Raw genomic sequence first — 14,190 nt, forward strand, 5'->3', positions numbered from 1 at the left:
GGAATATAATGTAGGAGATAATAGAAGGATACTTTAGAAATTGATAGTTCATCTGAAGTAATAGCAGATTTTAATTGGACCCTCTCAGCTGTAAATTTGAAACAATTTGTCTTAATTGTTAATAAAAAGGATCAAAAGAACAAACAAATCTGTGAAACAGGAAAGATTAAGGTAGAAATCTTGGAACTGAAGTCATGAGCTTTGTAGGTTTCAAATGATAGATGCTTACGTGCTTATTAAGGACATCCAGAGTAAGTCCTAAGCAATTGCTTGGAAATATTTTTACATTTACATCTCCAGAAAGACAAATCTGTATGTGTGAATGCAGCTGATATTCCAGTAAACAGAATTCCACCTCTGGGGTTAAGGACTGCTGTGTCAAATGAGGTGGTGGTTCATGTAGTCCATACAGTGCCTCTGGCAACGGATACCTCTTCTCTAGAGCAGACCTCCATTATTATGTAGTCACAGAATAAATGGCCTTTTTAAAAACTGTTTTAGACTCGAGAGACAAAAGCTCCATCTGAAGCCAGTCAGAGTTAACCAATGCTTGGATCTTGCTGCTCTCCTCCCTCTCTTAAAAATGGTACAAGTTAGGCTTGGATAAGGAGACAAAATGGAAGAAAAATATATAGTGAGGCTTACAAATTGGAGCAACTCTAGGAAGTTATTCCAAACTCAAGGAAGGAGCAGAGACCTGATTGTATCCTTAAGAATTTTCTAAGTTGGGGATTCACAAAATAGTTAACAATTAACCTGAATGTGCCCAGGCCTGAGCTGTGCTGACCCTGTGCTGTTTGTCCCCTGGCTGGAAGGAAACCTTGGCCAGGTAGCCATAACAGAGGAGCCTGCAGGCAGCTCCCACTCAGTGCTGGCAATGATGCCACTTGTGTGTCCTTGCCTTTTATCTGAAAGTGCAGCTGGAATTTCTCATGTGAACATCCTTTCTGCTTGACCTTTGAAGTAGTAAGCAGAGTTGTTTTCTGGTAGGAAAATCCTGTAATAGCTCAAATAAGGCAGTCTTCCATGGGCAAGATGTGTGTGTGGATTGGAGGCCCATTTTGTGCTGCACAGTTGGGGGATCTGAAGGGATGTAAGACTGTCTGCACTGTCCTGTCTTTGTAGCGCTCACTCCAGCAAATGGCATTTTAACTATTCACAGGATCTGAGTGTGTTTGTTACTGCTGTTGTAACAAATCAACACCTTCTTAATGTGTAGTTAACATTACCTGAAGAAATTGCAAATCTTTTAGTCTCTTCTGCTTTTCCTACCCAACTTGTTAAAAAAAGAGAAAGGGATGAAATATAAACTCAGGAAACCCTTATTAATTATGTCAGAAGTGAACTGAGGACATGGAAAAAAATGTTTAGAAAGCATTTAGTGCTAAAAACACAGCTGTTTCTTGAAGATTAGTGTTTAAATATCCCAAATAAAAGACGACCTTGATATAAATGCAGAATACATAACTGAATGATTATAGTTCATGATAGGTCATAACATTTCTGCCATGTGCTTTGGATATGTAGGAAATATCCTACTAGTGATGTAAATACTTGAAATGTGTTGGAACATTTGCATATCTATTCTCCAGTGGCTTTGTCGTGCCTCCTCCTGAGTCTGTTCTTCCTGGGCCTGCCTACCCATTTTCTATATCTGGTAATACCTCAGTTCTGAAATCATTAAAAGGGCCCATTTTTGTCCCTGTGGCTCATCTTTTCTCTGCTGTCAGCCTCTTTTTAAATGAACTGCTTTTACATGGATTATGATAAGTTATGTATCATTGGAACTTTGCCTATCCACACTACCTAATTAGATGATGCCTATTAGAATAAAATTTTCAGTGGATCTCAAGCTGCTGGTTCAAGTAATGTTAGCAGTATGCTACTGATCCAAAGCATACACTGCTGTTTATGTAGGGGGGTTTTGAGTCAAGTGTTAAAATTGTACTTGAAAAATTGGCCCAAGGACTGAAATGAGCCTCAGCAGCTTGTGAGCTTTATTTTAGCCTACCTATGCATACAAGGGGCCACTTTTTGATAGAACTGTTTTTAAAGTTGTGTATATATTATACCAAATAAGCTAAATGTGCGTTTAAAGCCTTCATATGTGATAAAGGTAGGAAGAAGAAGATGCATAGGAAGCTGAAAATACATTTTTATTTCTTCAGGGGTTGGTATCTCCTGTTCACTTATTAACCTGTCGGTAGTGGGTTTTTGTGATGACTAAATGGAACAGGGCATTACCTGACTGCTGCTCGGGCTGAGTCCATCTGTAGCCTCAGGTTTTCGAAGCACTGTGTGGAGGAGGTAGCTAGTGGGAATCAAGAGAAGCTGTCCCTGCAGCCTTCCTCAGGCAGCCAACCTACCTATTGCTTCAAATCAGTATTTCTCAACATGCTTACCTTAGAGAGCCCTATTGGGCTCTCTTTTTGCAAATATTCTCCTTTTGTTTCTAGTATAAATGGGAAAACACAGCACGGTAACTTATCCTACATTATAAAGGACTTGGTCATCTCCTTTCCCTATCAAGAATACCCTTGAGTGTTCTATTTGCCTGCTCTGTATCAGTACTTCAAAAGGACACTTGTTTCAAGGGCTATGATAATCATTTCCCAGAGAGAACATGCCCAAATCCTCCTTGCTCTGAGACAAGAGGCATTTTGAAATGTGTTGTTTAAAAAGCTGTGTATAAGAAATGATTATTTCTGACTGGAAAAAAATTCTCCACAATTCTATTTCAAATTGCTTTGAAAAATTAAAACCGTCTCTCCTGCTACATATGTAGAGATGAGGAGGAAGATGAAGTGTCTCTGTCCAAGAGGCCCTGCTCAAAGGTTCTTGCACCAATGATATAACTAAAATCTGCTCCGACGAGGACTAGTTGTGGACAGCAGAACTAACACAGGGGCCTAAAATGGCTGTCTCTGAAAAAGCAAAATAGGAGTTCTCAGTGCTTACTAATGAGGAATTGCTGGAGACCTGTTATACTGCACATAACTTTAAATTACTTCAGTGCTTTAGGAATTATCTGAGGTTAGCTTTTTATCAAAACCAGTAGCTGTATAATAATAGGAAGATATTTGCATTTCCCTTTGCTTTTGGCAGAGGTAATACTCTAATCATTAATAAATATAATTTTACAGCATACACAAAGCCCTACATTCTTGTCAGTCAGCCTGGTTTTTAGGAGTACCTTCTTGTGGGATTGCTTTCTATGCCAGCCAGACCTGAAGATATGTGGACATTTTTTGGATGGTGTGCAATTAAGCATAGTTTGGCATTATCGGTAATTAATTCCCAGTGACAAAACTTTCAAGATCATTGGAAACCAATCAGTGAACCAAGGATAACACATTGAAAATCTGTGTACTCAAAAGTATTTGAACATTAAAAACACCTCAGAAGTAATTTGAACCAACTAATAACAGCAATTATTTACTATTCCCATTTTCCTAATGAAATAAGAGAGAAACACTGTAAGAAGGAGCATCTTGTGTGAACCTGAGATATGGGAAGATGGGAGTGCATTAGTGACGCTCAGTTACACGTCACATCAGAACACAGCTTCTTCTGGTCTTAGCAATGTTTTAGGCACTGGCAAAGAGCATATAGCACACAGTACTTCATACACATATGGAGAAGGATAATCTTAAGGTATTTAAAGAAGAAAAGCCCAAATATGTAATTTCCTGGAAAGTTCTTACTTCTCTAACTTTGTGATGGGTTGAGCTGTTAGCAAAAATATCCACAATTAGTGTGTTAAACATGGGATCATTGGTGGGTAATTAATCTGGGAACAGTGTGACAGCAGTTGACTGGAGCTCATCACCTCCAGGTTTCTGTTCTGGCAGCTCTCCTCCCCCTCAAGCTGAAAATAGAGAGAAAAAGATGACATCTGAGTGGTGGTGATTCAGACAAGTGTTTACCATTTCATTCAAATGCATATGCACAAAATGAGTGTGACTTTCCACCTCCACTACAGTTGCTCTTCTTACTATGCAGGTTTGCTCATCAAGACAGATATTTCGAAAAGAAATTGCTTGTAAATTGTTATACAAGTCACAAAAATTAGAAAAACATTTTTTATATCTTTCTTCTTCCAGAGTTAGAGAGCTCAGCATCCTTCCTGGGAGACAGGGAAGAAGGGAGCTGGCCCAGGGCAGGTGTTGGTGCCTGGAGAACACAGACCCATGCTTGGAGAGCAGGGTCAAATTTCGTCTGCAGGTTTCCCTGGAAAGGAGCTGCTTGAGCAGGGAATTTCTGGTTCGCATCTGGTTTGTCCCTGGGTGATGGTCACACCTCGCTTTCATCCTGCAGGAGCGAGTAGAGCTGCAGGGCTTGAGACTGCTGGAGGCAGTGGCTTGGCTTCAGGCAACACAGAAAGCACATGTATCCAAACAAGAATATGCTGCTTCTAAGGGAAAGGAGAAAAGCTATGGAAAACAGAACCTGTGACTTTGGAGAACTGAGAGTGAAAAAGAGCAGGAAGGGGCTGGTGAAAACCTGCGAATGAGCTAACAGCAGCCCAGTTGCAATGCAATGCAGAGACAGCTGCCAGCCTGGAGAGACTACCAGACTGAAGTTCTTGCTTTCAAAATTTAAACCTTCATGTTTGTATCAGTTTTGCATCTTGTTGTCATGGTGTCTGAAATCCAGTATTAAATGCCAGGATCTAGCCTGTATTTAACAGTAGAGCCAACAAGAGTGTTAAGTCTTGGGCTCTTAACTACATCATCTCTGCATTAGTCTCTTTACTGAGACACTGCCTTGAGAGTAAAGAAATTGAGATTATTAGGATACCAATAGGTGTTTGTTTCTCTTAGTCATAGCAATGACTCATGACCAACATAATTTTTTTCTATTCATTCCCTGTTGTACACAGTTTTCCATTTGCCTGTCACTGTGACATTGTGAGTGGTTCATAACATTTTCTATTGTATGCCTCAGCTGAACAAAAGACAATAGGACAAAAATCTGTTTCTGCCATTTGCATCTGGGGTTTTTTTTGTTGTTGTTTAGTTGCAGTTAAAATGACTTCTATTCCTCTGGTTTAAAGGAAGACCAGCAAAGATAATGTATTCAGTTTGGTTTAAAATCCTCCATAGCAAAAGTGTATTCTAAATTTAATAAGTTAAAACATACTTTGGTGTTACTTGATGTCCTAGCTTTTATCACTTAACTGTCACTGTAGTTAACATATATTCTTAAATGGAAGACTATTGTAATAATCCTTCAGAATTCTGAAACAAATCTCCTTTATACACAGAATTTCCTCCTTTAAAAGCAAACATTGCTTTGTTTGGGCTTTTTTTCAAAGCAGTTCAGTATTATGGTGCAGAGATTCTCTTTGGCCTACGAAAAGCATTTATGATGAAGAAAGACACAAACCATATATCATAAATATAGATAAGATCAAATCACAAATTGGATCTATCAGGATGATAGCTTAGAGATGGATTTAAAACAAACAAACAAACAAACAACCTTTGTAAATTTTTGATCTTTCATGGGACTGAAGGTTCATTTAGATGGCAGGAAAAGTCAAATTTGTTACCAGATAAGAACTCACTATTGGGGTGGAGTAATGAGATAAAATATTAACAGATATTTAATGGTGTGGATATAGTGTTCCATTGCTCTTAGGTGATCCAAATTCAGGTTATCCTCTGCAACTGAAAATCAATTAATTGCTTTCAGAAGAGCTCTCTTCCGCTAATAGTTTGTAATAGCATAACACCATAAAATATTAAATGCTAGAGATAAATATCTAACATAAGAACTGAATGTTTGTTAAAGAAGATATTGTGGTTTATGTTCCCCCATTTTTAAGTAAAGTTATAATTTGGGTGATGTGATAGATATCTTGCTGGAATATTGGAGATAACTATTGATCCCACTGAAAATGCACATAGACCTTACCATAATATATGGATGCCTCTGGGTATCAAACCCAGAAACACAAGTTCTGTGTTTCAGACCTATTCATAGCAGGTCATCTGCTTATGGATTTGGGCATTGACTGTGTTCTAACTCCTATTCTGGACAGTCACTGGCCTTTACACACAAAAATTGAATCAGTGCTGTATTACTCTGCTACTTAAATAACGTAATATAACAAAATGAGTATGTTAATGTCCTGTTGTAAATTTCAAAAGGGCATTATTTTAAATTTCAAAGTTATTGAAATTACACATTATTTAAAATTTAATGTTTGAGTTTTGATATCCTACAGAAAAGCCAAATAAGTGATGTGCTAATAAAATATTCACAATGAAAACCTTTATTAAACAAGACTTTAGGATGCTGCTTCTTAGAGCCTTTACTGTACAGAAAAGCTGAGACTGAGACTGCAGAAAGGCAGACAGAGAGTTCTGGCTAGTGACAGTAATGTGTAAAAAGATATTTATAGGGAGAAATAAAAGAGTATCTTTTATTAGACTAACCAATACAATTCTGAAAGAAAAATAACAAAAAAACCTCAACTGAGAGCTTTTGGGGCTCTGATGCTTTCTCTTTGACACGGTTTGTACACTCTAGCAGAGTTTGAGAGACAACACTGCAAACCCTAGTGTTCATATTTGACAGCCACAAACCCACATGCTTTTTCTAGCAAGCTGTAACAACAATTTACTAATCATCGTTATACTCAATCCCAGAAAAAGCTGGACCTAGAAACATGCCTGTTGTAACTTAGGCAGATTTTCCTTCCTTGGCTGTCACACAGAAACTTAATTTGGACAAACCTCTAAACTTGTGCTGGAAGACTGATGTAGGCCAAGCTGAGCCAAAGGATCTGGAAACTTTGGGTGTCCAGAGGGTCAATTCAGAAACAGAAGGAGGCTGTTTATTTTGAAATACCCATAAACTTTTCTGGGTCTTATTTCCCAAACTTTCTTGGTTGGTCTTATAACAGACATTGTTTCCCCAAGTAAATCTACCAATGAAGCCACTTTCCCAAATGCCACTTTGTCTGTTTGTAAGACACTCACCTGAATTTTCAAAAGTAGTACCCTACATTGATTTTGGGACATGCACAAGCTGATGTTGATACTGAGATTGCATTTCCTTGGAGCATCTGGTTAGCCTCTGGAAGGAGAATGTGAGTGTGTGTGATAATGGGCACGGGTGTGCCTGAGTCTTTCTGAGGAGGTGTTACTTGGCTGTTCTGTGGTCTGCCTGGGGCACAGTCCAGAGGGCTGAGCCTGGGTCTGTGTTTATTTTGGAAAGGGAAGAGTTTCTCATCAGCTGATGATGGCAGAAGTAGGTCACCCAGGGCGTGAGGGGCCAGGTTGGATCAGTGGAAAGGTGACGAAAGACCCTGGTTCCTTGCCAGTACCGGTGCTGCTACATTTGTTTGTTGTTAGTGACCCATGATTTTCAGCGTGTTCAGCCTAAGAGGGAGGTATGTTCTCTGAACTGCCAGACTGTGCAGTGCCTGGAGGAGTTTGGCTTAGGCTTGTAGAAAGGCTTAGAAGGTTTGTAGAAAGTTACAAAGCTCAGACTAAACCACTCTATTTACAGTTTTTTAGCACAGCTCTTGCTGTTGTCCTCTGCCTGCTGGAAAGGTGGTCAGAGGATTCTTCAGGGGTTGATTCACAGGCTTGAACCAGGCAGGGAGGCAATCAGATATTTTTTCTAGAGAAGAGTCTTGACAACATCGTTGTTTTGACTTCACACACGGCATTTACAGTATTTTTTTCTGTCCTCTGGCATTCTCCTCGTTTGGGTGTTATGTCAGGTCAGCTCCTCACACAGCTGGGACTTCCTTCCTCCTCAGAGCACCCTGGAAGGCAGCACTGCCTCATCCTGGCCGGCAAAGTTCTCTTTTCCTCTCAGTTTTCTCCAAATTTTTGCAATTTCAGGTTCCCCAAGTATGAAGGGCTAGGCAAGAGCTCTATAGTTTGGGCCGAGCTCTATAGTTTGGGCCTGGCTCTCAGAGGTGCGAAAATAACCTTAAGCTGCAGCAGGAGAGGTTTAGGTTGGACATTTGGAAGAATTTTTTCACACAAACGGTGATTAGATATTGGAACGGGCCTCCCAGGGAGGTGGTAGAGTCACCGTCCCTTGAAGGTATTTTAAGAAAAGACTGGGCACTTGGTGCCATGGTCTAGTTGACACGATGGTGCTCGGCCGTAGGTTGTACCCGACGATCTCAGGGGTCTTTCTCAACATAATCCTTTTTGTGATTCTGTAAAGAAAGACCTCGACAGTGTAAATCACCGAGAAAAATTTGAGAAAGGCGGCGTTATCCCGCCGAGGCCCTGGGTAGGGCTGCCGAGGAGGGCAGGGCGGAGCACGGCGCGGGGCCCGCGGCGCCCTGAGGGGCGGTGGGGCTGAGGGCGGCGGCCGCGCGCCCCCTCAGGCTGCCCGCGCGGCGCGTGTCTCCGGGCGGGGCGCGGAGCGGGAGCCAATCGGGAGGCGCCGCCGGCACCCGGGCGGGAGGGGCCGATGCCCCGCACGCCAATCAGACGGTGGAGACAAGAGCGGGGCGGAGCCTGGGGCGGGCGCGGGGCGGGGCCCGGGGCGGGGCGTAGGTAAACGCGGCGGCGGGGGCCGCGCGCCGCACGGCTATGGCGGCGTCTCCTGCGGAGGTGCTCGGGCTGCCGGGCGAGGAGGTGAGCGAGGCCTCGGGCCGACCCCCGCTGCCCTCTCCGCGGAGGCCGGGCGGCGGCTTCTCCGCGGGGCTAAACCCCCTGCGGGCCGGATGTTCCCTGCGGACCCGCTGCGGTGTGGCGCGGGGCGGGGGAGCGGGGTGAGGTGACGAGGGGGGGTCCCGGCGGGACCGGCGCCCCGGTGCCGGCTTCTCTGCGCCCTGGCCCGCCGTAAGGTGACGGCTGCCGTGCCGTCTAGCACCGGCATTCCTGTCTTGACCCTTGGAAGCTGTGGAGCCTCCTCCATGGACGGAGGGCTCCGCGTGCGCTCGCAACTTCCTCGTGACGGAATGAAGCGGGATTTCTTCTCCCCCCGCTCTCTTCCCGGTACCGGAGAATCGCGTCTTTGTTCCAGGCTTTGTCACAGGCAGTGTGACAGGAGCGCTGCGTGGATTAGAGCGGTACAAAAGGTAGTGTGGTGCTTGAGCGGTGGGGCTCACCCAGCATTGCCATCAGCGAGAGTGTGAAATCCTGTGTTTCAGTGTTTTTTGCAATAAACCCGTGGGTGAACTGAAAGTGGACTCCTGCAGTGGCCTCTGTCCCGAGGTCGTAGTTCCTGAGCATGTGGATCTTTTGGAAGGTGGCTGAGGCTGATGTACCTGTTAATGGGTGTAAGTGGCAGACAGGTGGGGTTGGCTTTTGCGTTGTAACCGAGGCTTGTGCATGGGCCAGAATATTATAGAATAGTTAACTTTATCAAGAAGAAGGAAAGTCAGGGTGTTTTTTTTTTTAAATTGGAGATGCAGGAAGGCTAAAAGCAGTATCTGTGAAAGCTGTATGGTGACCTGTGTAAGATGTCAGTAATGTGGTCTTTGAGCCAACAGGATATTTTACCAAGATTGTCTTTGATCAGCTCTTTTTTGTGTTCGGGCAGTGATGATCTCTGTGTCCATGCATACTTGTTGCATCCATAATAGGAATTCAGTTTGTTAAAGCTCTAAAATACTATTCCTTGTCTTGTTAGCGTGACTCTCTTTCTCATATTGTGCTTTATTTCTGGAGAAGTAACTAAAAAGCTCTTAAATGACTTTTTATCATCATCTTAGTATTTGGATTACCTAGGATTTCTAATACAAAATTAGCACTGCATAGTGCAAGGGTTGCATAACACTTCCTATTGCAAGATCCTGTTTTCAGTTGCTAGTAACTTTCTGAGGCTGTGTAGTTGTACTAAAACATTCTATGCCTTAGGCTCTCTATTTTAAGCTTCATTAAGCTCTGTTCAGTTTAGCTGCTTTGTAGCCTCCCTTGCTGTGGTAAAAATATTTTGAAATCTGCTTAAAATTGAACAATTCTGATCTTCCTTCTATCTTTTTGAGGGTTTCTTTGGAACAGCTGGAGGAAAGGGCAGAAAGCATGTAAAAATATATTAGATCCAACTTCTGTAGTGCAAAAGCTTAGCCTAACTTTTTCAAGTGACATGTGTGAAAAGTCCAGTTTGTTTATGCTCAGAGATTTTAGTATTCAGTGAGTACATACTGATTCACATGTCAAGAACTTGCTCAGCTGTCTTCATAGTTTTCATGTGAGATTCTGCATGCACAAATGACAAAACAAATGATCTTAGGGTTACAAGAAAACTGCTCTTCTTTTGCCTAGGATACTAGTATGGAAAGTAGTTCTCCCTCCTTGGATGGTCTTTTTCTGTCTTCACAGAGTTTAGTGAAGATACTACAGTCTTGAAGATTGTATACACAGAAGCACAAGAAAAACATGGTCAGAAGCCCAAATCATATTGAAAGTATCATCAAGGACTTTTGTGTCATCTCCCTGCGTTGTTTTGCAGTCTTGTCATAGTTTGTCTGTACACTGCTGCTTCCCCAGGACTGCTCTGGGGCCTGTTCTGCAAGATGGATTTGCTTGGCTTGTAAATCAGAATTGTCTAATGAAAGAAAGCAATGTTATCTGCAAAACCTCTCGTTGCAGCTTTTCATATGATCCAATGGTAAATTTAATAATTATAAATTAATTGCTAATCCGGAAGGCGGGTGAGGAGAAGTTGTTGTAATTGTTGAGGCAGTTGAATGCAGTATTAGAGTGTGGATTCCATCACCACAGCTTTAGTTAGGCATTTATGACAGATTTCTTTGTTAATGGTGTATTAATCACTTGGACTTAATAAAGGATTGCTAATACGATGTTGCTGACACAAAAAGAAGCTGGGACTAAAAAAAAGGTGTAACTGAGGTTATTGTATATACAGTGGGTTCATGTATATGCTGTATATAGGTATCTGAGTTGCAGTGTCTGAATCTAACAGGTGCAATTGTCCTTAATTTCTCTGGTTTAGTTTTTCTTCTGTAAAAGTATCCTGTCACCCACAGGACTTACGGCTCAGTTGAGTGTTGAAATAATGAGCTCTAGTAAAAAAAAAAAATTCTGTATTCAGAGCAAGGTCTTAGCAGAAAAATAGATTTTGAATGGTATGGAAATAAGAAGAACATGTTACTTTTTATCATCCTATGCTAGTAACTTTTTTTAAAGGGGAAAGGAATGTGATAAAGTGTACTTCCCTCTTCCCAGCAGGTCAGACTCCTCTCAGAGCACTCTTTGCTGCAGGTTCCTTGGAGCCATCAGTTGGGAACATTCCCTGCTGCAGACTTTGGCGTGGCCCGTGGTGTGGGAGCCCTGCCTGCTCTTGTACCCCCATGCCTGGGATCCATCTTCCTTTGGATGTAGGGGCAGGTGTTGGTTCACACCCACAAGAGCAGACTGACACAACTGCTGCTGCCTTTCTTTGTCACAGCAGGGTTTTGGAGGAGGGGCTTTCTCATACAAAACTTTCAAGTTGTTAAGACTTGGGCTTTTGTCGATTAATCACTTTTAAGCATTTTTTTGATGAGGTATTCACTTCCGCTTACTGTATTTTTGTGACAATTGGTGGCAGTACAAAATACAGTCTTTTCTATCAGTAATTGTGGAATGCTCTTTCAAAGACTGAAGGAAGAATTGTTGATATCTTAGCTAATACGCTGTTATTTTTTTGGTTACAGAAGGAATTACATATTTTTCAGTGGTTTACTGTGTTAGAAATATAATTTCTCGAGAGTTGTCTGGTACCTATTTCTATTTTCTATCATAATATCTGCTTTCACTGTAGGGCTTTGGAATGGCATTCAGTAAAACGACACTGATTGTCTATATACATGTCTTTCATAGCCAATTTAATTTACAGGTGTTTGTGTGTCAGAGTTCCTACACTCCCAGCCTGAATTAGAGACTTCTTTTGTTTAGCTCTTTTTATGTTGCCCAGATAACATTCTAAGTTAGATAGATTTGTATCTATTATGTTTGGTTGCTTTCAGGGATGAATCTAGAAATGGGAACTTCTCACAGGCAAAAATACACTTCTTAGCATGCCTTTGTCATTTCAGCTTTCTCAGTCACTTGAGAACTGTCCTGTATAGAACAAACGTTCTTGTTTACTGCAGGTCACCTGAGATTTCTCATAGGCATATGGTATTTCATTCTGGAAAGCTTTAGATACATTGTTATGTTCCCTTAGGATCTACTACTGGAATCCGTTGTTTATGGTTATTTAGCTTGTAGTTGCTGAATGGAATGGCTGGGATATATGGTTTGTCTTCTCTGCTTCTGCATGCCTTACCCCACAACTCTTCTCATATTGCTGCCTTTTGGAGGTGATGCTGATGAGTAGGAATGTTTTAGGTATAAGTTCAGAGACTGGCATGGGCTGATCTTCTTTTGGATTGCCTCTGACGAAACCAGTAATGTTGTTTGGCTCCTTTGTGCTTGAGCTTGAGGCAGCCCAGTGCTTCAGTTGCTGTGCGAAGCCTATGGTCTCCCCAGTGCCTCTGTACAAGATTTCTGCTGTATTTGACTCTTCTTACAGAGGCCCTCAAACAGAAACAATAGACATTCATGTCTCTGTGCTTCAGAAAGGCTCTCAATTTTTTTCCAGGCTATGAAGGACTTTACCATTGCAAGGTATGTCCTAGAATCCCACGTATCTGGATTAGTTGAGACTCTTGTAGAAATAGTGAAGCTTGCTGGCTTGTAGTCTTGAGACGTTTCCTGATTTTGTTTGGAGTTTGTTTGCTTTTTTTTTGAACAGCACTGTAATTTGTGTAGATCTGGTGGTTTCCAGAAGCTATATGATGTCCCTCTGCTTGTGTGTGGGTTTTTTTTTTTTAAAGCCTTTTTTAAAGTCCTGACTGGGATTGTTTTGGATACTGGGTTGCACATAGTGAAAAATTGTTTGGTATTTGGTTGGAGGGTTTTGGGTTTTTTAAAATTCTGTTGACAAATTGGTAACTCCAATAGTGGACTTTTGTTGTCTTGAATCTCTTCCTTAATTCGTAGTCAAATGCAGCTGTTAAATATAATCTGTAGTAACAGGCGGCATTTCTTGATGGATGAGACTTGTATTTATGAATGCTCACACGGTGCAATTAAGTTCTAGTGAATTAGGAAGACTGATCTGTGACTGGCAGGAGAAAGTTAATGACTTTCATTATGTTTTAAAAGATCAGTTAATGTAGTTCTATAATAAGAATGTTCCTCAATCGAAAGCTTTGTTTTGAAATAATTTCTTCAAAGAAAAATGGTTCAGCTCTGTTGGTCACTGTAGAGGAGACAGTGTTCTCTGGATTGTGAAGTGATGAGCAAATGGGAAAGTCTCTTTCCCATTTTCCATCTCCTGGTGAAATGAACTGATGATGCTAAAAAAGTCTTGCTATTGTTTAGGTGTCACCTAACATGTATGGCTGCCTCACTTGAGAGGTCTGATTATTGCAGGAAGTATTTTTCTCCACCTAAGGCTCCCCATTCTGTGGGTAATGCTTTCTTTCAAATGAGAACTATATGCAGACATGGTATGAATCTTAAGAATGCCTTAATATATAGTTCCTGATATTGCCACAATCTTTAAATCTGATGCTACTGTACTGTTTTATTGTTGTAATAAGCTTTGGAGCTCTTATCTTGGCTTTAGTGGTAGTTGATTCTTGACCTATCTAACAGGAACAAAAGAATAACAGGATGTTATTGCCTAGGGGAATTGTTTACTACCAAGTGTTCTCTGTTAGACTACTCAGTCATTTTTATATTGTCTTCCTCAAAAAACCAGTTATCTAGTAGTCCAGCATATACTACCATTTTATGTTTTACAATAAATTAACCATCCTGGCTTTTGCTATAGTTGTTAACATGTCACCATTTCTCGACCTGTTCCTTTTTTCTCCCCCTTTCTTTCTACTTATATTTTTCTTCTGTCTTCTGCTCTTTCTTGGATTTCTATCACTAAGGCAGGACTCATTCTCCCAGTTGTTTTTAGTGTTATTTTCCTACTGTGTGAAGCTGGAAGGGATGGGGTGAGAATGAACAGTTTGTTAATTCCTGTCCTTTGTAATTATTGACTGCAAATGACTGTAAGCCAGGCAAGACCATTCCATTCTCAAGGTTGTGAACAAGTTTTGAACTCCTTATAAGGTTGAAATTTCTTTCCAACTGCTGTTTTTTTGTCCAAAATGAACAGTTCAAGAATGTCTCAATACATATTAATTGAACATAGGTAGTT

General features: G+C 41.3%; 1 protein-coding gene across 2 annotated transcripts in view; it reads left to right on the forward strand.

Annotated features, from left to right (window-relative positions):
• The first annotated feature begins 8,524 nt into the window (after positions 1-8,524).
• Positions 8,525-14,190, forward strand: part of NEDD4 (NEDD4 E3 ubiquitin protein ligase) — a 49,035-nt gene continuing 43,369 nt past the window's right edge. The window contains exon 1 of one of the 2 annotated variants that reach the window (XM_040077040.1): positions 8,525-8,615. In XM_040077040.1, the coding sequence (XP_039932974.1) occupies positions 8,571-8,615 (45 nt within the window). In that variant the 5' untranslated portion in view covers positions 8,525-8,570. Of the gene's footprint in view, positions 8,616-8,954; positions 9,062-14,190 lie in introns of those variants that run through there. The other variant, XM_040077039.2, reaches the window with a different exon arrangement.

This window comes from Hirundo rustica, chromosome 13 (genome assembly GCF_015227805.2).
Source record: "Hirundo rustica isolate bHirRus1 chromosome 13, bHirRus1.pri.v3, whole genome shotgun sequence".
Taxonomy (NCBI): domain Eukaryota; kingdom Metazoa; phylum Chordata; class Aves; order Passeriformes; family Hirundinidae; genus Hirundo; species Hirundo rustica.